Below are 25,729 nucleotides of genomic sequence, written 5' to 3'. Positions count from 1 at the left end.
TTACAGTAATTTAACTCTCTTTTAATTTGTTAGTTTTTAGTTATTTTTCCTTTCACAAATGATCATTTGTTTACCGTTGTTATTACACTTAACCAGAGTTTTAATTGTTACTTAAGTTGCTGTAACTTATAAAGTTGTAACTAAAATTTAAGTTGAGAAAAATTATATATATTTAAAATATGGCATTCTTCTTCTTCTTATATCCATAGCCGAGCTGACGCATTGAGTTGTAGAATATCATAAAATCAAGCCAGCCCACCACGTAGAAGTCCAATTGAGTGCAAAACTAGACATAATCAAATTAGAAATTTACAAAAATATGGACAAAAAAAAAAAATACCACCAAAATATGACCTTTTTTATTGTTTTTCTAAACATTTTTACAGGTTTTTCTTCCCATATTTTTTAACGGTAACCGCTTACTAGTGTCCAGTTAATTATTTTAAAAACTGATGTGATAGTAACTAATTACAACTATCAGAATGGTTTTTTTGTTTTTGTTTTTGTAATGGTAGCAACTTGTTACCCTATCAATTTTTTAGTTTATTAGTGATATAATGCTTACCAGCGGTACAACTATAAAATTAGTTTTAAAAAAATATATTTTGATAGTAGTAAACTGTTACTAGTGTCGAATTCATTAATTTAAAAATTAATGTGTTATTTTAAAAAATTAATGTGATAATAACAGGTTACCATAAAAGAAAAAATTATGGAAAAAAATCCCATAAAAATATATAATGCTTACCAGTGGTACAACTATAAAATTAGCTTTAAAAAAATATTTTGATAGTTACTAGTGTCGAATTCATTATTTTAAAAATTAATGTGATAATAACATGTTACCATAAAAGAAAAATTATGGATAAAAACCCCATAAAAATATATAAAAACAAAAACAGCCATTAAAAATGCACAAAGTTGAAAACCCCATATTAATCAAACTTATAGAAAAAATTCCATATTCATGTAATTTACACTTATCAAATTCCTAAGTTTTTTCTTTTTCACATCCTCAAAAAAAAAAAAAAAAAAACAATGGAATTATACCAATTTGACCCTATTGGTCATTAAGTTTTTACCCCTTTTTAGTCTGCAATACTTATAAATTTCACCCAAAACAATTGTCCAGACAAATACATTGCATTAAAAAAAAGTATCCTTTTTAATGAGATTTATTATCAATTAATTAAGAAAGCTTAATACAATATAGATATTCAGATGTCCAATCCAAGTGTCCCACCCTTAAAAGATAAAGGAATTTTGATTAAAGCACTCTCAATGGATGTTCTACTCTATCTTTTAAAATACCTCCCAAAAACACACATTTTTCTATTTTACCTCTAAGTTTTATATTATACCATACATCAGATTCTCTATATATTTCTCTACATCATTTAAATATTATATCTTTAAACATATTTTATTAATTAAAGTAAAATAAAGTAATTGAAAAAGAAAAAAGAAATAATAAATATATATACTAAATGAGAGAGAGAAAACTTATAAAGAAAAATAATAATATTAAAATATTATATAAATGATATGCAAATATAGATATGGATTAATTGGAATTTGTGCATAACTATTATAAATATATGGGAAATTTGCATATATACTCTAAGTTAACAAAAAAAGTCTAAATATACGGCAAGTGAAACTAATTACAAATATACGGCACCCAATTATAATACTAACCAATAAATGATCTATTGTTAAATACGTCACTCAAGCCCACATAACAACACACTCTTTTCTTTTGTTAACATGTTTGTAACAATGATTTACATAATTAATTTTATAGCTAAATTATTCAATTTTGTAACTAAAATTTACAAAAAAAATGCTAGATGATAGAACAACTAAATTTTTAACAAATGCTATAGTTACAAAGTAAAAATATAAGTTACAAGATTGTAACAGGTAGTAACAAAACTATTACAATCAATAACAAAATTGTTACCAACAGTGACTAAAAATCATTAAAAAGTAAAAAAGTCTGTTACAAAATTGTAATAAATAGTAACAAAACTATTACAATAAGTAAACAACTTTTACAAATTTGTAAACAACATTTACAAATTAATTCATATAAAAAAATGATTTTTGTAACAAAAGTTTACATAACTAATTTACAAATAAACATATATTTGTGTAACTAATATTTGCATAAATAATTTATAAATTTACTTAACATAATTATAATAAAAATTTACCAAACTGGTTTTATAATTTTAATAGTTATTTGTCATTCCAATAGTATTCTAGGAACAATATTACTAATTTGTAACAACTTATTATTATTTCAATAATTATTTGTCTTTTAGTATTATTTCAATAATTATTTGTCCGGTAGGTTATAACTAGCTATATATTCACTCATAAATGAGTAAGTATATAGTCATATAGATGATATTATAGTTGCAGTACTATCGTATGCATATTTATATGGATACAAGTTTTAAAACATCCAATATCAAAAGTTCAACGGTATATTTGACATGCACCGTATATTTTAAATTTTTTTGAGATATACGGTGATGTATGTAATTTTTCCTAAATATATGTATAAAAGAGCTGATGGAAGATGTTTTTGTGAATTTTAACTAAATATTATAGAGAAAGTGTATTACAAAATATATCACTAAAACATATTTTTTTTTTATAATTTACTTCAAACTTTTACATTATACCATACATGCTTCTCTATTTTTTCTCTATATCATTTAAATATTATATTTTTAAAAAATATTTTATTCATTTTAAGAAATAAAATAATTAAATATAATAATATCACACTCATATATATATATATATAAAAGTTTATAAAAAATAATAAAATATTTATATTCTGATGAATAATGTTTCATTACATATAGAGAAATACTATTTATTTAGGTAAAAAAATATAACTTTATATAACTTGTTACTATTTAATTTAGACATTTGGGATTGATATGAGGAATCACCTCAGTAGCGAGATGTGAAAGGAAAAAAAGTCATTTTGTATTTATTTAAGTTTTGATACTCTCCCCTATTGTCTAAAGAATAACTATAAGATAAATAAAAACACAGGTCTAGAAGATGAAAAGTGAATAGTTTGTTGGAGAATTATGTACTTAAACAATGACACTTTAGTAGGTTATGTCAAACTATATTATCACCTATGATTATAACTGATTGTAGAACTAGAACTTGTTATAGTAAATTGAAAATTATATTAAACCGAGGTATTTTTTAAACAAAAGAAATCATATTTAACGAGGATACCCCAACTTAGTTGAGTATTGTCTATACAATCTTCCAATAAAGAAGGGAACAAAATGAGTCAAGAATCACAGACAGGTTAAACTTGAAAGCATTAAATATTCTGATGAATCCTAGAGAAAAAGTCTTGACTTAGTCAAATTGTTACAGCTTCTGGTAACATGTGATGCAGAAAATAAGAAAGGAAAAATAAATGGCGAGGCGAGTCAAATGAATGCCCTGTAAAAGCTTCAAACAATAGTATTTTTATCTCAAAGTGTAAGCTCCTACACTGTTTATAAGCCCTAGCTAGGTCAGACACTACCAGTCCAGGCCATGTTTTGGCCGGACTCTCAGTTGATTGAAAGGTCAGCCATTCGTGAAACACTAAGTAAGACTCCGTCAATGTCAACTGGGAGAAGCAGCTTTTTCCATAAACATCCTGTAGAGACAACTTCTGAAGGTTGGACAATCATAGTCACATCATTATTTCTACTAACTATTCCAACTACAGTCACAGTGCTCCCTTCTTGTACATATCTGCCAAACCCAAATGCAGATACGAAGCAAGTCAAAGTTCTTGTGATGTGAACAGATTTAAAGAAAAGACTAAAGACAAGCAATCTAAACGTAGGTTTTTGCTGTTTACCCTTCTTCCAGACGCAGGAGACGGGCTTCATCCGAGAGGTTTCTCTCTCTGAGCCATTTCCTTAGTGGGGGAGAGAGAACTCTACACTGTCTCGTGGTTTTGAAAAGTTCACTCTCAAAAATCAAGGGTGTGACTCTACAGCCAGAACCAGCTTTAACTACAGCTCTGAGGCCTGACTTCTTATCAGTTATGTAAAAGTCTGTGGAGAACCTCTGTCAGGTACAAATCTCATGCATAAGATTGTGACTCCGAATGACAGTAGCACATTTATATTTTATTACTTCGAACGTAAAATATAGTTTATTGTTTAAGACAGCTGTCTGAAGTTTTAACTTCATTGGATTGCTCTCAATCGAGATTAACATGTGGTTGGGTTGAGCCACGTGTTTCCGCTTATGACAACACTAGTCAATGCAGTATTGTAACTAAGAAACAATTTAAGCTAATTTGCACAATTCTACGACCATCAAATGTTACATGGATTTGTAATACGGAATGGCTAATGCTGATCAGAATAAAAAAGAACATAACTCAGAAAGCGAGATCAATGGAGGTGAGCATATTTAGACTTAAAAGGAGTAATGTCAAGAATTCATATCTATAAGACAGAAAGTTTTGAGAGAGCAATCTTTGACTAAGGTATGCAACAAGGGCATTTGATATTTTTGCAAAAAAAAAGAAAAAGAAAAAGGAGTTAAACGACCATTATCATACTAAAGTGATTCAAGCTAAAACATGGGTCAAACAGAAATCAGTGCATGGAGTTGAAAATGAAATGAAGGTAATAAGAATGACAGTACATTGGTTGATCAAAACAGATAAAGTCGAACAGTCTCCATACCTCACAATATGCTAGACTCCAATGGAAGCATGATCCATTGACCTTTACTGGATTTAAATTCAATCCTCCATGCTCGTATAAAAGTGTTGACGTATAAATACAACCGGAAGCCCTTTCATATGAAGAATGCAGAGAAACACTCCCGCATGATGCAAACTGAAACCATAGGAACAAAAATAAGAAACCAGGGTTAGCTCTCTATGGAGCAAAATAAAAATATGATCTATTGATATGATAGGATAATTCAAATGGGCTATCATAGGAAATGGTTGAGAGTATAGAAATAAGAGTTAAACCAAAAGATATGCATGTAGAAGCAATGGACTGCAATTGAATTGCACAATCAAATATCAAAGAAAAACTCTAGTAGATATTGAGTCAGAACTGCTTCTAACCAAACTTCTAGTGCAAAACTGTCAAATAAAGATCAATTCAAACTAGTCTTGAAAAGCACTATCCATGACATATGATTGTGATGCAAACTCTTGTTGCTTCATAACAAGGGCCCTTCTCAAGTGCGGTGCAAAACCCACGAACAGAGTCATCCTTTCCAACTTTATTAATTATGTGAAGGATTCTCCGAAACTTATATTCCCAAATGTTTAAGTGCAGAATGAATGTGAAAGAAAATTCTCCCTTTTTTCATTACTCAGTGTATTTTGAAACAAACAAGTCCTTCTAGTCGTCATCAACACGTAAGTCAATTAAGAATGGACCTTGTAAGTCTCAAGCATAGCTTAAGAGAAGGAAAGTTACCTAACCTATCTACTATTGTTACACTGCTGAAAAGACATACTAAATTGCCAATTTACATCACTAAATGTTCACATAGAATAAACAAAGACAAAACCAGGGACTTTAGCAAGTGAGAAAGTGCAATTAAATTTTCAATGATTATTAACGATTGTATTTTTTTTTTTTTTTTGCTGAGAAGGGCATTATATAAATATGAAAATAATAACATAACCATTCTATCCCTAATTTTTTTCTTCTCACATTTTCTCAGCAACCCAAAATAGGCCCCAATGCATAGTATTCCAATTTATTCACAAAGGAACAAACTTCACGTTGTTAAACCCAAATAATTATGATTAAACTGGACCCCAAGAGACATTACAAGGAAAATCCATACAATAAAATGAGCTAAAAAGACAGAAAAAAAGAGAGGAGAGAGAGAGATAGAGATTACCCCAGTAATCTTAACGAGCTGACCCTCTTTAGCCTGACGAAGGTCAGCTTCGGGAAGAGAGCGGAGGAAGAAAAGGATGGCGCCTTTGGTTCTCCAATTACGCTTGTTCCAGAACAAGAAAGCCAAGACCAGAGAGGAAAGAAAGAGGAACGAGACTAGGAAGACGGCATTTCGAACCACAGTGAGTAAGAAAATGGAGACCGAAAGGCCTATCAGGAAAAGGGCCGTGAGAATACAGAGCCCCAAAGCCGGTATCGGCTTGCAGCTGCAACAATGTCTCTCTAGCAAAGCCCCATTGGAGAGGTCGTTCATCAGTCCCTCTCTCTCTCTCTCTCCTCTCTCTCACGCTCCAACCTTTACTGTAGTAGTGGACCAGTAGCAGAAAGAGGGAGGGAGAAAGAGTGTGTGAAAGATTGGGACCAAACGTTGTCGTTTTATTTGTCAATCACAGGACAGCAGTCTGCGTTTAGACTAACGACGTCGTCTTGGCTCTCAATGACCTCACAAGTCTAGATCAGAGCCAATTACGCTCTTGCCTTCTAAATTGGTTTTGTTCCTGATTGTTATTTTCGATACTCTTTTCTTTTATTTGGATTAAGTTTCATTTCATTGGATTCACATCTGTATGGAATTGCGTGAACTTGTGAAACAAAACTGAAAAAAATTTGTAAGTGAAGCCTAAAACTTTTTCTTTTGAAAAAATATTTTCTTTTTTAATGTCTTCAAAAAGTTGTATAAGAAATATAATTCAAATTATTAAGCAAAATTAATTATTGAGAAATCAAGACAAAAACAACACTAACTCATTGGCTTAAAAGATAAAAGAAGAATTTTACGTGTGAATAATGAAAGGTACACGTTCATTTTAAACACCTAAAATGCACATTCTTATCTGGCATACATTTTTAAACCATTCAATTTTTTTTTAAGGTGATAACAAATAATTAAAATATTTATTTAATAAATAAAATATATAATTTTACTATTTATTGTAGTTAAGGATTTTATTTTATATTTTTTTAGCCAATTCAAAACTTTTATTAATATTGATTATCTTATATGAGGGTGAGTGTTGAGACAAGTCTTTCTATTGAGTATTTGTTAGTTAGTTTGTTACAAGTTGTTAATGTTAGTTGTGTTAGTTAGTTCGTCTTGTACTATTAGTTAGAAATTAGTTTTGTGTTTGTTAGATCTCAATTAAGGTGTTGAGCTATTTATATTGTAATTCTTTATTTATTCAATATAAAAAAGTTTTTCCAAAATACCAAAATACTCTTTAACTCTCACATGGTATCAGAGCTTCGACTCCAATCTAACTCTTGTTCATTGTCTTCGTTAGCCATGGTCGCTCAATCGTCAAGCTCCAAAGCCCTAGTATTTTTAAGCATTTCATTATCTTATAAGCTTGATGAGAACAACATCTTTTTGTGGAAGCATCAGATCCTTACTGTTGATCCTTACTGTTGTCAAGGGTCATCGTCTTCAGAAATTCTTCAAATTCGATTTTGCCCCTCCGAAATTTGATACTGAGGCGAATAGAATAGCTATTACCATCTCATATGACTATCTCGACTAGGAAGCTCAAGATAAATTTCTTCTTTCATGGATGATATCCTCTATGAATGATCAGATGCATAATCACATGGTCGATTATGAGACCTCAGCTAAAACTTAGGCAGCTATTCAAGGGTTCATCACTGCTAAGATAAAATCCAAGATAAGTCGGCTTAAAACTCAATTACGCAACACTAAGAAAAATTTGTTTACCATTAGTAAATACTTGTTGAAGATAAAGAGTCTCGTTGATATGTTGAATGGTATAAGACCATAAGGTCACTACATCTAACCATATGGAAGCCATTTTTAATGGCCTTGGGAAAGATTTCGACATTTTCTTTACCTCATTCAACATTAGAAAAGAGATGTTCACATATCCTGAGCTTAAGGCTCTACTCATGGCTCGAGAAACCAGAAACGAAAAGTCCACCAAGGAGCTTGACATCGCTACTGAAGAAGCCAATCTTGTTCACAATGGATCCAATTGTCATTTCAGTAATCCTCATGGTGGTCCTCCAATTCTAAGAGGTGGCTATGCTAGAGGTTTTCCCTCACCTTAGTTCTCACCCTATTCTGGAACTCCTCACTCTCAGCAATATGGAGGATACAATACATAGATGATGGTGGTGCATTTTCAAATCGAGGTGGTGGTCGAGGCTTCATTGGTTATGGTCGATGGAATAATTGGAACAATCAAGCGTGGCAATCCAAACTTGTTTGTTAATTTTGCAAAAAGCTAGGACATGTGTGCTACAGTGTTTTTGCAAGTTTGACAAATCCTTTCATGGTCCAAACACCTCGGTTGGTCCTAGGACACCAGTCTTTGCTCCAATGCATGCTATATATGATCGCCACACCCGAGTTTGTTGCTGATTCTAATTTGTATCCTGACTCCAAAGCAACAAATCATCTTACACTTAATGCTCAAAATGTCATGAACAACTCAAAATACTTGGGACATAAACAAATTCTTGTTGGTAATGGCTCAGGTTTGAACATTCAAAACATTGGTCATTACTCTTTTAATTCTCCTTTTCAATCTAAATCTTTTATCCTTTGAAATCTTTTACATGTTCATACTATCACAAAAAATCTATTAAGAGCCTTTCAAATTGCCCAAGGTAATGATGTATTTTTTAGTTTCATGCTAACACTTGTTTTGTCAATGACCAAATGTCTAAGAAGATACTACTTATTGGCAAGGTTGATCAAGGCCTTTATGTCTTGAATATTACTAAAATCAATGATCTCTAACCACCATCTTATCCTCTCGTCTCACATTCTAGCTCCTTTTCTTTTTCATTTCCAGTCTCAGCATCAAATACCTCTATTGCCTTTCTATCTTTTCAGCATGTATCTTCTATTTTCCAATTGTGGCATCGTAGATTAGGTCATCGATCTACTCCAATTATAAAATCAATAATGATCACTTGTAATGTTCATTCAAGTAATAAAATTGTTTTTGACTTATGTGATGCTTGTTGTATGGGTAAAGCCCATAAACTCCCTTATCATAACTCAAATACAGTTTATGCTAAACCTATACAATTGGTGCATACTGAACTTTGGGGTCCAACCTCTTAACTCTCATCCTGTGGATATACATACTATATAAGCTTTATAGATGTATATAGTAGATAAATATGGATATATTTGTTGAGAACCAAATCTGAAGCTTTTCCTAAATTCCAAATCTTTAAGAAATGGGTTGAACTTCAAGTTGATTTACCTATTAAGGCCCTACAATCTGACTATAATTCACAAACAATCTTATCCACACATTCATGAGCAAAATGGGGTAGTAGAGCATAAGCATAAACATATAGCTCAAAGCAGTTTATCTTTGTTAGCTCTTGCGCATATGTTGTTGGGGGAGAGTGATATTACACCACCATAAAAACTAGAATATACCCAAAATAATGGTTGCCAAAGACCAAAGAAAGATTGAAAAAGATGATGCAAACCCTAATTGTAGAACAATCTTCTTCAACTTTGATGAACATTTAAAACCCTTGGAGAACCACCACTTTGAGATTTCCCTTCTTCAATGCAAAAAATACAAAACCAAGGCTTAGACACGATTCTTATCACTGACCTAATTATCTATTTCCTAGCCATCGTTGAGGCTTAAGGCCTTTTCTAAAAGGAAATAGGAATTGGACAAGCCTTAAACTCACAAAGTCAAGCACTTTCTTTGTGAGTTTCTTGGAGAAAACTAGAAATTCTTGAAAGCTAGAGAGATAGGTTAGAGAGAGATTTGAGAGAGTGATCAAGCCTTCCAAAACACTATTAGCACCATTTTTATAGTGTATGCATTGTCATTAGATCTAACCAATAGGATTAGAGCTAAATAACTCATCATTTGGAGCTTAAAACTTGTGTCGCCTACTAGGGCTTTTGAGCCTTTTTGCATCCTGGTGATGCAACGCCTCCAAGGAGGCGACACATCGCCACCTCCTTTGACTTGTGATGTAACGCTCCAACTCCAGGGACCGTTACGGTGTGCCTTGTAAACAGTGCTAAACTCGCTAATCGAGTCACTTGGCCAAAATCGTGAACTAAGTATGATTAGCGGTTTAGGGATTAAAATTTTTGGTTAAGATGTAACGTTTCACTAGAACATTTAATATATACATTTGGATCCCGAAAATATAGTTTCAGAGTCTATTACAGAAAATATTTACAACAGGCCGCTCTAAGCGGCAAAACAGGGTTTAACCCTAGTTCCACTTTAAACCTCGGCCGTGGCGGACGAGCAGCTGCATAAGTACACATCATCACCTAAGCTCTCCAACTCAAGGATGGTCCAGCTTCTTTTTGCCTTTACCTGCACCACATAGCACCCGTGAGCCGAAGCCCAGCAAGAAAATCCAATAAAGCATGATATAATATCAACAATAGTCATAATAGCCATTCAGGACCAACGGTCCAAAACAGATAGGTGACAGTAGCCAAAAGTCACAGAAGTGGGTACATCTACCTCTAGCCATGTGATGATAGGGCCACCAGGGCTTAATTGATAAGTGGTTCCTTCATAAATTTGATCAGGATAGGTGCATGGAGATTGGTCACCAACATAACCATCCTCCCGACTCCAGAGTCGTAACTAAGGACAGCGTCCCCCAGCCATGTGACAAACAGTCACCGGGGTCATATACCTTGGCTGTAAACATCTGGTCTTAGACCAGGTAAGCGCTTATAGTTCTCATTGACCTTCCGGTCGGTCCAGCATTAATACCCTATATGGGTCATTCAATGCCAACCTCGATTAGATCTAATCTTCATTTGGCCTGGCGTTCACAACGCACTGCCACTTCTGATTCTTGGGTCGGTGAAACACGACCAGTGCTCAGCCCGTTGTGAACTTAACTAATAAGTCACAGCTTCACAGACGGTTCTGACACCATTGTCGATTCTGACTAATAAGCCAGCGCCATACACAGGTAAGTAATGCCACCAGACATATGTCACATATCCAATATCCATAAACAAGGTATTCATCATACTTACTTAACAAGTATTAATACAATTAGGACCATGCACAAACCCAGAGGCACAAGCTCTGAACAATGTCATATTCAGTACTCAAAGCATGTCCTAATCACATGTTTCTCATGCATCATATGCATTATATTCACAATCCAACATGCATCAATAGTAACCATGCACGTCACACTTAATAATCAACCGACATGCATCAAGAATAGCCATGCATGTCATACATAATAATCAACCGACATGCATCAAGAATATCCATACACGTCATACATAATAATCAACCGACATGCATCAAGAATAGCCATGCATGTCATACATATACACAGGGTGCAGTTTTCTTACCTCAAAGTCGAGCTAGAATGATTAAAAGAACGACCCTTGAGAACGATCAAATTTTAGTCCTTTAGCGGTCACCTAGTCATAACCAAATATAAGATACCATCAATAAAAATGATCAACATAAGTTCCCAAATCAATATCTAGCCTCTGGGACATCAATCCCCACTTAACCGGGTATTAGGTTCAACCCCGAGGCCTAAGGCTTGAATCCCTAAGCTAAAAACACCATTCTGGTCAAAAAGGTCACTAAGGGCCGCGGCCCGCCCTAGCTGCGCCGCGGCGCGCCCCCCAGATAGAGGCAACCCCCTCTGCCAGACGCCTTGAGCCGCGGCGCACCACAGCCATGCCGCGGCTCAATACCCAGTTTTGCCAAAAAGTCAGCTCGCACCAGCTCGCCTCCCCTGCGTTTTCCCTTGGAACCAAGCCCTTCAAACCTATCCCAAACCTCAACCTAACACCCAATTCCACCACCAAACATCCTCTACAACTCACCCTCATCAAAACCCAAAGTAAACATCTCCCAAACTTCTATTAATTCAAACTTTCTACAAGAGATTCTCAAGCTGAAAACTAAAGCTCAAAAACAGAGCACACCATAAAATTCATGGCTGAAACTTACCTCAAGCTTGATTTGAATCCTTCCCAATGGCTGAACTCAAACTATACTCCCCAAGCTTTGACTCCCTAGCTTGCTTCCTCAAAATGGGCTCTCAAAATTCAAAGAAAAGAATGAAGGAGAACTTGTACGGGAGAGAAAGGAAGAGATGAGGATGGGCTCTGTTTTATTCTATTTTCCACAGTCTTCTAAACACTCAAAGGCTGATATAAATCCCTAAGGTCAAAAGACCATAATGCCCTTAAGCCAAATAAATCCCTCTAAAGGCTTCTGAGGGTAAAACCGTCCTTTCCCGCCTATCTCGTTAATTATAATTAACGCTCTCCAATTCCCGCTATTCTCAATATTCTCAAGTACCAATAAATCATATCCTATTACCCTTTTATTCCCGGTAATGTTCTAGTCATCAAAATGACCCCGAGACTCACCCCGAGCCCCGAACTTAAACCCGTTATGACTAGACCGAACACTTACATCTCATGATCGTCTCATGCCGAATAGCTTGCGCCAATCCACCTTATAATGTGGCTATATGAATTAATCACAACCATGCACCCAAAATACACAATTACGCCCACAGCGGCCAAATTACCAAAATACCCTTATAATAAGAAATACTCCCATATGCATGCATTCACCATCATATAATAATATAATTTACGTAAACATGCATATAATCATTAAATACCATAATAAATCAATTATGGCCCTCCCGGCCTCCTAATCAAGGTCCTAAACCTTATTAGGAAATTTGGGGCATTACATGTGACCCCTCCACCGGGCCTAAAATAACTCCAAATGCTGCCAAAATTTTTGGGGATCCTTAGATACCATTTGGGTTAGAAGATAAAGATAAACCCACTGTTGTTTGCAAACTACATAAGGCATTATATGGCCTTAAACAAGCTCAAGAGCTTGGTTTGACAAGTTGGCTTATGTTTTGGCCTCTTTTGGATTCTAATCTTCACGAGCAAGTCAATCGCTATTTTATGATCATGGTAAAGGTCACATCATACTCATTCTCATCTATGTTGATTATATTCTCATTATAGGCACGTATTCTACAATGATTTTTGCTTTCATTTCATATCTGAATCGCATTTTTGCTCTTAAATACCTGGGGGAAATCAACTACTTTCTTGGCATTGAAGTAATTCATTTTAAGCTTGGTATGCACTTATCTTAGTCCAAGTATCTATATGACTTATTAGCTCGAGAAAAATGCAAATTGCTAAGCCTCAATCCACTCTCATGACCTCTGGTTTGCGACTTTCAGCTTATAGTAGTGATCCAGTAGAGAGTCTCATTTTTATAGATCAATTGTTGAAGGTTTGCAATATCTTATAGTCACTAAACCTTAAATTGCATATAATGTAAACAAGGTGTGTCAATTTATGATGGTCCTCTTCAATCTCTATGGGACATAATGAAAAGAATACTAAGATACTTGTCTAGGTCTGTAGATTATGGTTTGCACGTTAAATGATCAGCTTCACTTTACTTGGTGGGTTTTTGTGATGCGGATTGGGCAGCCGATCCTGATGACAGAAGGTTAACTAGTGGATTTTGCATATTCTTTGGGTCAATCTTGTAGCTTGGCAATCTAACACTACTAGAAATATAGGCTTTTACTTCGTTTTTTACACATAGAATATAAAAAAACTGAAGTAAAAGCCTTTCAATGGGTTTTTACTTCGCTTTTGGGAATGGTAGTACATAAAAAAAAGGCTATTACTTCGGTTTCTTAAAAAAACGAAGTTAAAATAGAAAATAGACAAGGGCCATGTTTGGTTTGCACACTAAATCGGGGCTTTTTACTTCGGTTTTTATGAAAAAACCGAAGTGAAAAGTGGAGCAACCAAACGCGGCCCTGAAGGCTTTTACTTCGGTTCTTATATAAGAACCGAAGTAGAAAGGGTACTTTCTACTTCGGTTCTTATACAAAAACCGAAGTAGAAAGTACCCTTTCTACTTCAGTTTTTGTATAAGAACCGAAGTAAAAAAGTTTTAATACCCTTAATATATAGCTCCCATGGCTCATTCGTCTCTCTGAAGCAAAAATCCCAAACGCCAAACCCAGAAAACCTCCATTGTTGTCGTACTCCCACGAGGGTTTCACAAAATATACCATTTTTTATGTTTTTTTTACCATTTGAAACCATTTTTCTTACTTAAGAACAGAAATATTAGTTCCATTTTTATTTTTGATGAAGAAAATAAAGACTTTGAGTGTGGGTATTTTTAGGGTTCGAAAATGGGTATTGTTATTGGACTTTGGCTGGTTTTCTTACATTAAAATAAGTTATTGAGCTTCAAAAAAGGTATGAATCACTAAATCTTTGTTTGTATGATTTTTTTTTAATTTTCTATAATATTTTCAGATTTTTTTCTTATAGATATAAAGTGTTTATTATATATAGGTTTTAGAGTTGCTAATATTGATTTAGAGGTTATTTTGAGCATCAAAGAAGGTTTGTTACCTTAAAACTTTGTTTGTGTTAATTTTTTTATATTATTCCGAATTTAATACTTGCTTTTTAGTATATTTGTGTTATATATTTTTTTATTTTGTTATTTTATATAATGTTATTAATTATATATATATATATTAGTAAAATTTAAAAATTGTTGTGACTTGCTATTTAAATTTCTAAACATAGCTTCAATAAGTAATGTTGTTGCCAATGTTAGAACTTGAAATGTTTGGATTATTAGTGACATTTGTTTTTTGTTTTCTATAACTAGCTAGCTTGATATGTTGTTTGATGATTATGTAGCTAGTTTAATTAATTATGTAATTGATTTTTATTTATTTTTGATTAAGCTTTTTAGTAGGGTTGTTGATTTAGTTGCCAATTCGGTATTGATTTTGGGTGACTTCAAGAGTAATATTGGAGGTGAGTAATCTTTAAATTTTATTTATTACTATTGCAATATTTATTTATAAAATTAGAGTTAAATCTTGCATGCTTTACTTTAGTGAAGTAGGTTCTGGGAAATTTGTTGTTGGTGGTGATATAAGGATGGAATTATGTATGTTGATTTTGTGTTTGTTTGTGTTGAATTTATATATAATTATAAAATTGGGATATGCTACAAAAACAAAGGAAACTCTGCCAATTTTTTATAGATTTTATTAATTGTTTTTCTTTTTCAATTTGCACACTATGTCGATATATTTTGTGTGTTATTAAAATTTTTGGAGATGTTAAAATGCAGTTGTTATGCTGCCGAAATTTTGTTAGACTTAGGAAAATTTAATAATTAAACTTCAATTATGTTTGATGTTCTAGAAAAAAGAACTAGGAGTGGAAGATGTAGATGGATATGAAATTTGGACAAGAGCGCGAGAAACGAAGAAGACTCTTGTCGAAGATAATTTGGACAAAAAAATTGAAGAAAGAGATGTAAGTGTTTTAAAGCAAAGTAAGAAATTTTTTTAAGTGTTTTTACAAGTTACTAATTTAATCTATCATTGGTTTGTTTCGTAGAATGAACTAAATGACAAAGTTACTAGTAGTCATATTGTCGCCAAGGATCGGGAGGACATCTTGCCAATCCAACAAGAATAGTTAAGCCGATTGATGACTTAAATTTATTAGTAAGACTATTTTGTTTATACATACCTTTAGTTTTATGTGAATGTATATATAAATGTTTATATTATTTTAATTAATTACAATTATGTGAATGTATATATGAATGATTAGGTTATTCTACTTAACAATTATGTGAATGTATAAATATTTAATTTTATAAGAATTTTAATTCTAAGTGTATAAATTTTGTGATTTTTATTTCTGTTATAAATTAAATGAAAATAAACCAATTCCAATTGTAAAAATATATATAACTATAAATTCATATAATTAGACTATTTAAAATAATTAGGGCAAAAAAAAAAGAAAAAAATAGAATTGGGTCATTTAAAAATAATTAGAAATAATTATTAAAAAAAATGGGGTGGGGGGGTTTCTACTTCGGTTATTATGTAAAAAGCGAAGTAGAAAGTGGGGTTTCTACTTCGGTTTTTACATAATAACCGAAGTAGAAAGTGGGGATTCTACTTCGGTTATTATGTAAAAACCGAAGTAGAAACCCCACTTTCTACTTCGCTTTTTACATAATAACCGAAGTAGAAAGTGCCCAACAAGGAAGCATACCCCACTTTCTACTTCGGTTATTATGTAAAAACCGAAGTAGAATCCCCACTTTCTACTTCGGTTTTTACATAATAACCGAAGTAGAAAGCCTATTTTTCACTTCGGTTTTTAACTACTTTTTACTTCGCTCCGAACTACTGCGGTTGCGAATTTTAGCGAAAACCGAAGTAAATCCAGCTTAAAAACCGAAGTAAAAGCCCTTTTTTCTTGTTGTGTAAAAAGCAATAGACAGTGTCGAGATCCTCAATTGAAGCAAAATTTAAAACTTTAGCAAGTGTAACAAAAGAGATCATCTAGTGTGATAATCTAAGACATTCTAGCTAAACTGAAAGGCTCCTTCTCTAGTGTGCCTATTATCTGCTATGATAATCTTAGTATTGTTATGTTGGTTGCTAATCTTGTCTGGCATGCTAGAACGAAACATATCGAACTAGACTTGTATTTTGTGCAAGAAAAGGACCTGAATAAAAAGCTAGAAGATTGACATGTTCTTGCCTTTGATTAGATTGTTGATTGCTTAACCAAGGCTATATCGAATTCCAGGATTTCTTTTCTAAGAGACAAACTCATAATTGAAAGTGCTTCAAGTTAGAGTTTGAGAGGGGTTGTTGAGACAAGTCTTTCTATTAAGTGGTTATTAGTTGTTTTTTTACAAGTTGTTAATGCTAGTTATGTTAGTTAGTTCGACTTGTACAATTAGTTAGAAATTAATTTTGTGTTTGTTAAATCTCAGTTGAGCGACTAAGCTATTTATATTGTAATTCCTCATTTATTCAATATAGAAAAGTTTTAGCCAAATTCTAAAATACTCTTTAATTCTAATAGTGAGAATGACTACTTTTTACTTGAGTCCTAACTTGCTTAACTAAGATAGAAAAAGTAGGAAATATATAAAATTAGAGTAATAGAAGAGAAAATATAGGTTTCCTTTTAGGAAAAAATAAACACTATTGACTTGTTTTTTTCTTCAACTACCAAATTAAAAGGAAAGCTTAAGAAAGAAGAATAATTAAACTAGATTTTATGTGGTTCAGGTTATTAATTAACCCTACTCCACGATTCGCTTGTATTAAAGATGAAGAATTTGCACAACTCTAGTTGTCTTTATATTCAGACAGCGTATAAGCTCACTATGAATGTTGGATCCTTTTACAAGTTGTGTCGTAGCCCTATTTATAGGCGACTAGGAGAATTAAGCTCATTAATTGGAGCTGATTACAATTATTCATCTCTTAATGAGGTTAGTTATTACATAAATAAAGAAATTCTATATTTAATAAGTGGGTGGGGCCCAACGTATCTCAAGTAGGCCCAATACGAGGAGGTTCAACCCACTGCTTTATTGGAAAAATGTCCTTGACAATGTTAAGGGGATAGCTGCACGTCTCCCCATGTCAGACGGCATCGTGAAACATCATTTTTGCCGCTTGTACGGAATCAACAGCTCGATCCCTGTGGCCATTGAGTGTCAGAAAGTTGTCTGTGGTCCTGGGCACCTCTTTGGCTGACATTTGGTAACTATTCCTTTCCTTCGAAGGAGGTTCTCTAACACTTGGGTGATTTGGACACTGTTTGAAAGTCTTTTGGAGGATTACTTCCTGACTAGGTTCTCGAGCAGTAATGATCTTGGAAGATACACTTCTCCTATGGTGGTGATTATGACAGGAAACTAGACTTAAGCTCCCGAGGAGCCTTAAACATCCTCTTAATTTGTGCCACGTGTTAGACCTGTGAAAACACGGACAACACACACAATATTGTAAGTTCTAATTTTTTTTTAAAAATAATATACGAAATTTTTATAAAAATTACAAAAATATGGATAATAGTTTGTAACAATTCTGCTACCGCTTGTAACAATTTTCTCTTTATTATGTAAATATTGTTTACAAAATTGTAACATATGGTTACAAACTTACAAACTTTGGTTACAAAAAATATTGTATTGTTATAAATTTATAATCTTTCTTATGATTATGTCACTCTGTATTTTTGTAATTTTATTAAGATTCTGTATTTTAAATATATTTTTTTAAATCTTAGATATTTTTGTAAAGTCACCCTGCCTTTTTTTATTTTTATTTGGTATGGATGGAAAGAAAATAGTATGAAAGTGAAATTATAATTTTAGATGATCTAAAATTAATAGTGAATAATTAATTTGATTTAGATATATTATGAAAAAATTCTCTCCACTTTTTTCTCTAATTTGGGAGAGAAAAATATTGGTGGAATATACTAATATATTTTTTTTTAATCAATTTTTATCTTCCATCCTCTTTCTTTCCAAACCAAACAAACAATTTTTTCTTCTCTCTTCACATTTCTCTCCAAACTTTTTTTCCCTCCACTTTTTTCTTTTACCAAACATAGGGTAAAACTTTTACCAGGGTGAGAATGACTACTCTACTCCTTTTGTTTGATATGGTGGATTAGAGAGGGATAGATTAAGATGTGAGGAGTAATGTAATCCATCATTAGCTTATTTTTGTTTGGTAAGAAATAATGAAACTATAGATTGCGAATTCATTGGCTCTCAAAAAATAATCAACCTATATATATATATATATGAGTAAATTGAGGGCAAAAAATTAAAAACTCTTTTTTAAATCATAAAATGAGCAGATTTTTTAATATTGTTATTTTAACTATTTAAAAAGTCTACTATTTTCTTTCATTCCTATTATATCAAACAACTCTAAGCAAATATCAAATATATTTTCTCCTTCTACTTTTCATCCCTCGATCTCAATCCATCTTTAGCTACTTCTTCTTTCCAAAATAAAAGATAATAGTCACGCTTGCTTAACTAAAATAAGAAAAAAAAAACTAATTACATCATACTTTCTTTTTGCCAAAAAAAAAAGAGTTAAAAGTTATTAAATTATATCTTATATATTATTTTCATCGTATATTCTGATGTATATATATATAGCTTGAATAGCATATTTGTTGTTATACATAAAAGAGGAAAAAAAAGATGGATTATTTAGATTCATCTAGTCATTCAAGAGATTATACCTCTCTATCCATCTTTCTTTTCTATCTCCACCAATCTCCATCCATTCCCCTCCTACCAAACACAACTTAAGAAAACCACCTATGTGGATTATAGAGCTGGACAACGAAACAAAAGATTTTAAATCGCAGTGTGACACTAGGGCCAACGATGAATCTATTTTGTGGCCGAAAATGGTGATAATCACCCTTTCAGTCCCACATGCTTTCTTTTATCCATATATTTATGTGTGAAAAAAAAAATGGTATTAATGACGACAGTGAATAAGAAGAAAGATATTGATTCACGCGTCCTGACAATTTAGGATCACATCAATGCTATGTCGTATTGAAGACAAAATACTCATCATGGGCAACAATTTTGGAGGTTTGGATTTTGTTGCATCAATAATATATATTCATCCGTTGATGACTGATATCAGATTCAGTGACTACTCTGTATTATTTTAAAACTAGATACAGGACGTGTCCATTTTCTTAAGGCTCAGCCAGGCCTTTTCTATCTCCTTCAATACTCAAATGACTAGTCTATATTAGTATCTACTACTCCTTTTCTATCTTTACTTTGATCTATATCATATGCTTCTTTGGATTCTCCTAAAAGTATGTTCAATTTTAATATTTTTGGGGTTTAAATTGGTCAACCTTAAGGATTAGTAAACTAATAATTACCATTGCAACAATTTGCAGCTTTCAGCTTCTGATTAAACAAAACAAGGCAAGTCACTAACAGCTCCTTCAAGTCTCTCTCTTTATTTCTCATCCTCGGAACTAGTATATACAGATACTTCAAATTTGGAACATCTTACACTACCCACTTGCTCTTATTAAATTAGGCCTAATAAAAGTAAAAGGAATCTAAATCCTACATGTACTCTAATGTAATCAATCTAACCCAACATCAAGTACAGCAATATTTTTTATTGGGCAGTAACTCAGCGAGTGATCTTTTCATTCCCTTATTTTCCACTGCGCCCGCCCAGAAGAAGAGAACCACAAGACTACTAGTATACACGTAGTTTCTTAATCTAAGACCCCAAAAAGGTACAAGAAAAACTAAAGAAAATTCTCATGGACAGTCTTGGTGGCTTTTTTAAGACCAAAAGTCCCACCACTGATAACCACTCGTAGATTCATCGAAAAGGGTCTCTGAGTTCAAACTGCCCCAGTCTTCCGGCGATGTTAGGGAGCTATCTGCAGCAGCTGCAGGTGGCTCCGGCGCCAAGTTCATGTTCATGCTCAGAAGCTCAGCTTCTTCATGTTCTAGTACTTGTTCAAAGTTATACGCTGCCTTCATGCTACTATCATCGTCTGAGAGAACCCCTAGAACATGTTCAGATCTTTCCAACGATGACAGACTCGGCTTCACTTCCGATTCTGACTCGGTTTTCATCTTTCCATTATCCGAGTCCTTTTCATTATTATCTTTATGTAAATTATGATCTTTCGAACTCTGCATCAGATCACCGTTCAGCTTCTGCAACTGTTCATCAAAGCAAAAAATGTTTTAGTGATGAGTCCACCTGAAGCTCTGCTATATCAGACTTGTATAAATAGATTTTTTTTTTCTTAGTCGTTGTTACGTACCTGAAGAGCCAAACCCTGTTTTTCTTTCTTGAGAGCATCGAAACGAGAGGCTAAGTTTTTATAATTGGAGAGTAAAATAGAGTAGTCTCGCTCGAGTTGCTTTGATTTCCAACGAGCTCGCTTGTTCTGAAACCATATGGCGACTTGACGAGGCTGCAAGCCCAACTCGGAGGCCAACTGGAGCTTCTTCCTTGGCTCGAGCCTGGTCTCGGACTCGAACATTGACTCGAGAGATTTGATTTGTTCATCACTGAACCTTCGTTTGTTGTTCCTGCTCTTCTTCTTCCTGCTGCTCAGTACTAGAACTCCAGCACCGGAAGATGAAGTCGAGGAAGAATTGGAGAAACTACTATCGTGAATATTAATGTTGTTGCTGTGATCAATGCTCTCCGATGTGGGACAATATGAATACTCGCCATGAATGTTGTTTTGGTCTTCAAACATCGTCGTCTGGATAATACGAACTGTAGTGGTTGTTGGTATTAGACTTGGTGGGTTTAGGATGGTGAATCATCAATGGAGTTTGTGAAATGAAATTCTTGTGTTCGTATTTGCTTTGTTTTTATATCCAAAAAAATCCATACAAGTAAGTGCTTTTCTTTTGGGTGCCTTCGCAAGTAAATATGGCTTTTTTTTTTCCACTAATAATTCCTAATAATAATTCATTTACTTATTATTATTTAGAAAATGAGGTAATGAATGTGGCTCAAGCTGAGCAAAGAAAAGAAACTCATCAAACTCAGCGTGTGAGAGGGAGCACATTTTCTTTTTAAACACTAATTATTATTTTTTTAACTATAAATATATATATATATATTCTATTGTGATATGTTTGTTAATTAATTTCGGTCGCTGTCGTCGTCATCATCATGGTAAAAAATAATTAATTAATACTCCTCAACAATCTAGCTATAATAGCTAGTGTCGACTACATGATTCACGTTATTGCCAAACCTATCTATGAATATTTCTTTATTTATTTTTTAAAGGATTTCTTTCTTTAATTAATTAATATTAGAACTATCTGTTAGGGGAATTGACAATAGAAATTGAGTAGGCTTGTTTAATGTTTTTATTTTATTTTTCTCCTCCCTTGTTTCCTAATTTCTTGGACAAATCGTTGTCTTAATAATTTCTTCAACTGGAAAACGAAAAAATATTTTTTTTTTTGTTCATTTTCCATGTGATAATGACCAAAAACAAATATCATATTTGTCTTATAGATATGAAATTAAAGAAATGATAAGACATAATTGAGTAGCTCAACAGAATATTATGAACAATATAATACTAATCTGTAAAATTTGAGTATAAAAATGCTACTAACTGAGTTTTTGGGTTACTTTGTCAATATTCCTAAACAAAACATAAAAAAAATTACCATACATCAAAGTATAAGCTTTGCATTCTTTGATTCTTAATTTTTGGTGGGGATCCACGGGTCAGAGGCATAAGATACCATGGGTGAGATGGTCAGCTATGTGTAAACCGAATGCTTTTGGAGGTATGGGGTTCAAGGTTCTCCATTTGTTTAATAGGCCTCTTGTGGCTAAATAGGTATGGTGTCTACTACAACATGATGATTCTTTGCTTGCTCGTCTGCTTAAGGATAAATATTATAAAGGATCCTCATTGCTGAATGCTTCAGATAGACATGGCTCTTCTCATTTGTGGTCTAGTTTGATGTGGGGTTTGGTTCTATTGAAGCAAGGTATTCGATGGAATGTTGGTGATGGTACCAGGGTTGATGTTTTTAATGATCCTTGGATTCTTAGGCCATCTTCTTTCAAACCTTGGTTTCCAAAGTCTTTCACTTCTCATTTAGTTAATGAGTTTATTTTACCGGAAGGTATCTGGAATGATAATTTGCTTCGTCAATATTTCTTTCCTTATGATGTATTGGCTATTAAATCGATTCCTTTGAGGTGGAAGCAGGCAAATGATGTAATTGTTTGGCGCTATGATAGAGACGGTCACTTTAGTGTGAAATTCAGCATATAATTTAGGTCTTAATAACGTTGCTGATTCTTGTGGTTTTTCATCTACTGGACTGACTAGTTGGTGGAATGGTATGTGGGGTTTGAATATTTTTCCTAAGGTCAAGGTGTTCCTTTGGAGGTTGTATCATGAGGCCATACCTGTCGCTACATGATACCAATTTTTTTTCCGCAAGTGTACGGTGTATTGTAATATAGTTTTAATTTAAAAGATGTCGAACCCACAAAGATTAAATATTAAATTCACTAATTACTATTACTGTTAAGTCTATAATATTAATTAGAAAAGCCAGTAAATAAATCAAACAATAAAATAAAAAATATGAAATAACAAGATAATAAAATCTAATGATCTTGGAAAGTGATTAAATAAAAGATAAATATACTAGAGTAATGATTTCACTATTCAATTATGAACATGATTTCTTTATTATCCTAATTAGTTCTCCTCATTTGTAATTTCTAGAATTCTAATATAATGCATTTATCTCTCTCAAGCATATATGCAATTAATCTCAATTAATCAATATGATATCTCTATTCATTATTAATTAATCAAGACGTCATTAAGCAATAGTTATTCTAAGCCAAATTCATAGAGTTCAAGGAATCTCTCAATCTCACAATTACTCTATGTCAAATCTTCTTTTGTCCAATCTACGTTTATCTTTCTCAAGCATAAACCCTAGATTTCAATTCACAATAATGATGGCCAAACATTAATATGAGAAAATTAAATCAAGAAGATATGAACAAACGAGAAGAACTTCATAGAAATAATAATAAAAACCACAATTCAATAATCAAAATAGATTCATCTAATACTCTAGCACAAAAAGAGTTTAGTTCTCCATTACAAACATAAACATAATAGCAATGTATTTGTTCATAATCAAAAACTAAAAATGAAAGGAAGAAGAAATAAACTAGATATAATGGTGATGATCTTGATGAAGTCTAGCCTCCTCTTCTTTTCCAAGCATCTAATCTCTGATCTAATCTCCTCCAAAATGTCCTTAGACCCTAATTAAACTTTTCCTTTTATATCCCTTGCAAAAAGACCCCTTTTTCCCTTCAAAAATCGCAATTTAAAATTCCTGTACGGCTCCCAACGCTGTAGCCCCTTAAACAGGCGCTGATGCGCCACAAATGTGCCAAAATCAAGCTCTCTGTTTCAGACAAGCGCTGCAGCCCTTAATGATGACGCTGCAGCCCTAATTCAGGCCAGAAATAGCAATGCAGCCCCTTAATATGGCGATGCAGCCCTATTTCACAAATTTTTTATTTTTCTTCGTTTCACTTCCGTTTTGTACAAATTTCGCGCCACTTTTCCTTGGACCCTACACAAACACAACACAAGCATAAAACCAAACAAAACACCCTAAACACCTACAAATTAGATATAAAATGACACTAATAAGTGAATCTAAAATTCACTTATCAAACTCCCCCAAACTTGACAATTACTCGCCCTCGAGTAACGACTCAAAACACAAACTAAATAAAAACTAAACACACTCACACAATGCGAATCAAACCAACAATAACAGTCAAGCTTCAATTTCATGAATACCATGCTCACATAAAGCTTCAGAAATATCCCAACAACACAATCCAGAATTTCAATCTCAACTATTGCCATAATCAACTAATTATCATTCACATCCTTTAACTATTTACCATAAAGATTAAAACTCAAGTAATTGACATAGTTATGCACATCAAATTCTCACAGTCATACCACAATCCATATTATTCCATAAGTTTGCATTACTCATTATTCTCCACTAATGTAAACAACGCATGCTTAAGAATCAATAGGACTTTAATGGCTTACAATGTATGGCTTAGGTAAGGTAGATAAGAAAGTCATTTAGGCACTAATACCATAAGCATACTAACCTTTCAAACAACCATGTACACATAAATCCCAAACACCCATATTTAAAAACCTTGACAAGAATGAGATAAAAATAATTTTTTTTTCTTCATTTTTTTTCTTCAATATATACATATTATTTTCTTTTTCAAAGCTCATTCCCCCAAACTTTGTGTATACAATATACTTCCTTAAGGGAGTGTATCTCCATGAATTTTTTTCTTTCTTTTTTTTCTTCAAGAAGAAACTTTCTCTCATTCATCTTTTCCTCTCTTGAAATCCCAAAATGCTTTCCATTACAAAACCCCATCCCAAATTATCTTTGTATGCTCATGATATTATTATGGTTAGGATATTTGATAAGATTTTCGTTAGGTTTCAACGATTTTGGAGTTTCAACAAAAATAGGCCTAGGCTCAAGTAGGATGACTAAAGATACAAAATTGTCTCGGGTTGGCTAGAAAGGCTCAAACAGACCAAACAAAATTGCCTACATCTTCTTATTAAGCACACATTATTTAGGATTTCGTCTCAAATAATAAGTAACACAAATTCTAGAGTAATCAACCAAATCTTTCCACAATTCCCATTTAACATGCATAACACAATCAATCAACACGAATTTAACAATCATGGCAAAAAGTTCAATCTTTCCTCATATATTAGTCAATCAAGGCAGCAGAGAAAATCAAGCACACGGATGCAAAGTGGTTTTATTTCCTAACTTTATGTTCATAGCATTCATTACGTATCCTTGACTTTTATTATTGATTTGATTCAAACACGACTCACAACAACCCGAATCTAAACACATATTTACAAAATTAAAATTAAAAGAAAAGAAAACTTTCGTAAAGTCCCTCCCCCAAACTTGAATTAAACATTGTCCCCAATGTGTAACTATAAAGAAAAGGAAGAGAACTTACAAACAATCCATACTCGCTAATAAGGAGGAGGTGGTGGCGGTGGTGGTGGATCTTGCATCCCATGAAACGGAGGGGGATAAGCAAAATAGTTATTCTGTCCTCTGTTCAACGTCCACTGAGCCACCAACAAATTTAGCTAATCAACCTGATTATGCTCATATGCCTCCCGAGCAGCCAAATAGTTATGAGTGATCGTGTTTTGTTGAACAATGTAGCGCATCATG

At 33.1% G+C, this 25,729-nt stretch overlaps 2 protein-coding genes across 2 annotated transcripts; both read right to left on the bottom strand.

The window, feature by feature from the left end:
- Nucleotides 1-3,276: 3,276 nt before the first annotated feature.
- LOC133797444 (uncharacterized membrane protein At1g16860-like) lies at nt 3,277-6,384 on the bottom strand. The gene is made up of 4 exons (XM_062235339.1): nt 5,926-6,384; nt 4,737-4,892; nt 3,896-4,107; nt 3,277-3,786 (listed from the first exon to the last, which is right to left on the bottom strand). Exons 1-4 carry the CDS (start codon nt 6,235-6,237, stop codon nt 3,600-3,602), a joined length of 867 nt encoding a protein of 288 aa, XP_062091323.1. The 5' UTR covers nt 6,238-6,384; the 3' UTR covers nt 3,277-3,599.
- Nucleotides 6,385-19,839: 13,455 nt separating this feature from the next.
- Nucleotides 19,840-21,288, bottom strand: LOC133797443 (homeobox-leucine zipper protein ATHB-12). Its single transcript, XM_062235338.1, has 2 exons — nt 20,704-21,288; nt 19,840-20,599 (listed from the first exon to the last, which is right to left on the bottom strand). The coding sequence occupies exons 1-2, from the start codon at nt 21,145-21,147 to the stop codon at nt 20,210-20,212; spliced, it is 834 nt and encodes a 277-aa protein (XP_062091322.1). The 5' UTR covers nt 21,148-21,288; the 3' UTR covers nt 19,840-20,209.
- Between the last annotated feature and the right edge of the window lie 4,441 nt (nt 21,289-25,729).

The sequence above is a fragment of the Humulus lupulus genome, chromosome 8 (assembly GCF_963169125.1).
Source record: "Humulus lupulus chromosome 8, drHumLupu1.1, whole genome shotgun sequence".
Taxonomy (NCBI): Eukaryota; Viridiplantae; Streptophyta; class Magnoliopsida; order Rosales; family Cannabaceae; genus Humulus; species Humulus lupulus.
This window is presented reverse-complemented; position numbering and strand designations above follow the sequence as displayed.

Coding starts and splice junctions, on each gene's coding strand:
- LOC133797444 (XM_062235339.1), bottom strand. CDS start 6,237: ATGAACGACCTCTCCAATGGGGCTTTGCTAGAGAGACATTGTTGCAGC. Junction 4,893..5,925: donor AGCTCGTTAAGATTACTGGG/GTAATCTCTATC, acceptor CTATGGTTTCAG/TTTGCATCATGCGGGAGTGT. Junction 3,787..3,895: donor CTCCTGCGTCTGGAAGAAGG/GTAAACAGCAAA, acceptor TGGGTTTGGCAG/ATATGTACAAGAAGGGAGCA.
- LOC133797443 (XM_062235338.1), bottom strand. CDS start 21,147: ATGTTTGAAGACCAAAACAACATTCATGGCGAGTATTCATATTGTCCC. Junction 20,600..20,703: donor AACAGGGTTTGGCTCTTCAG/GTACGTAACAAC, acceptor TTTGATGAACAG/TTGCAGAAGCTGAACGGTGA.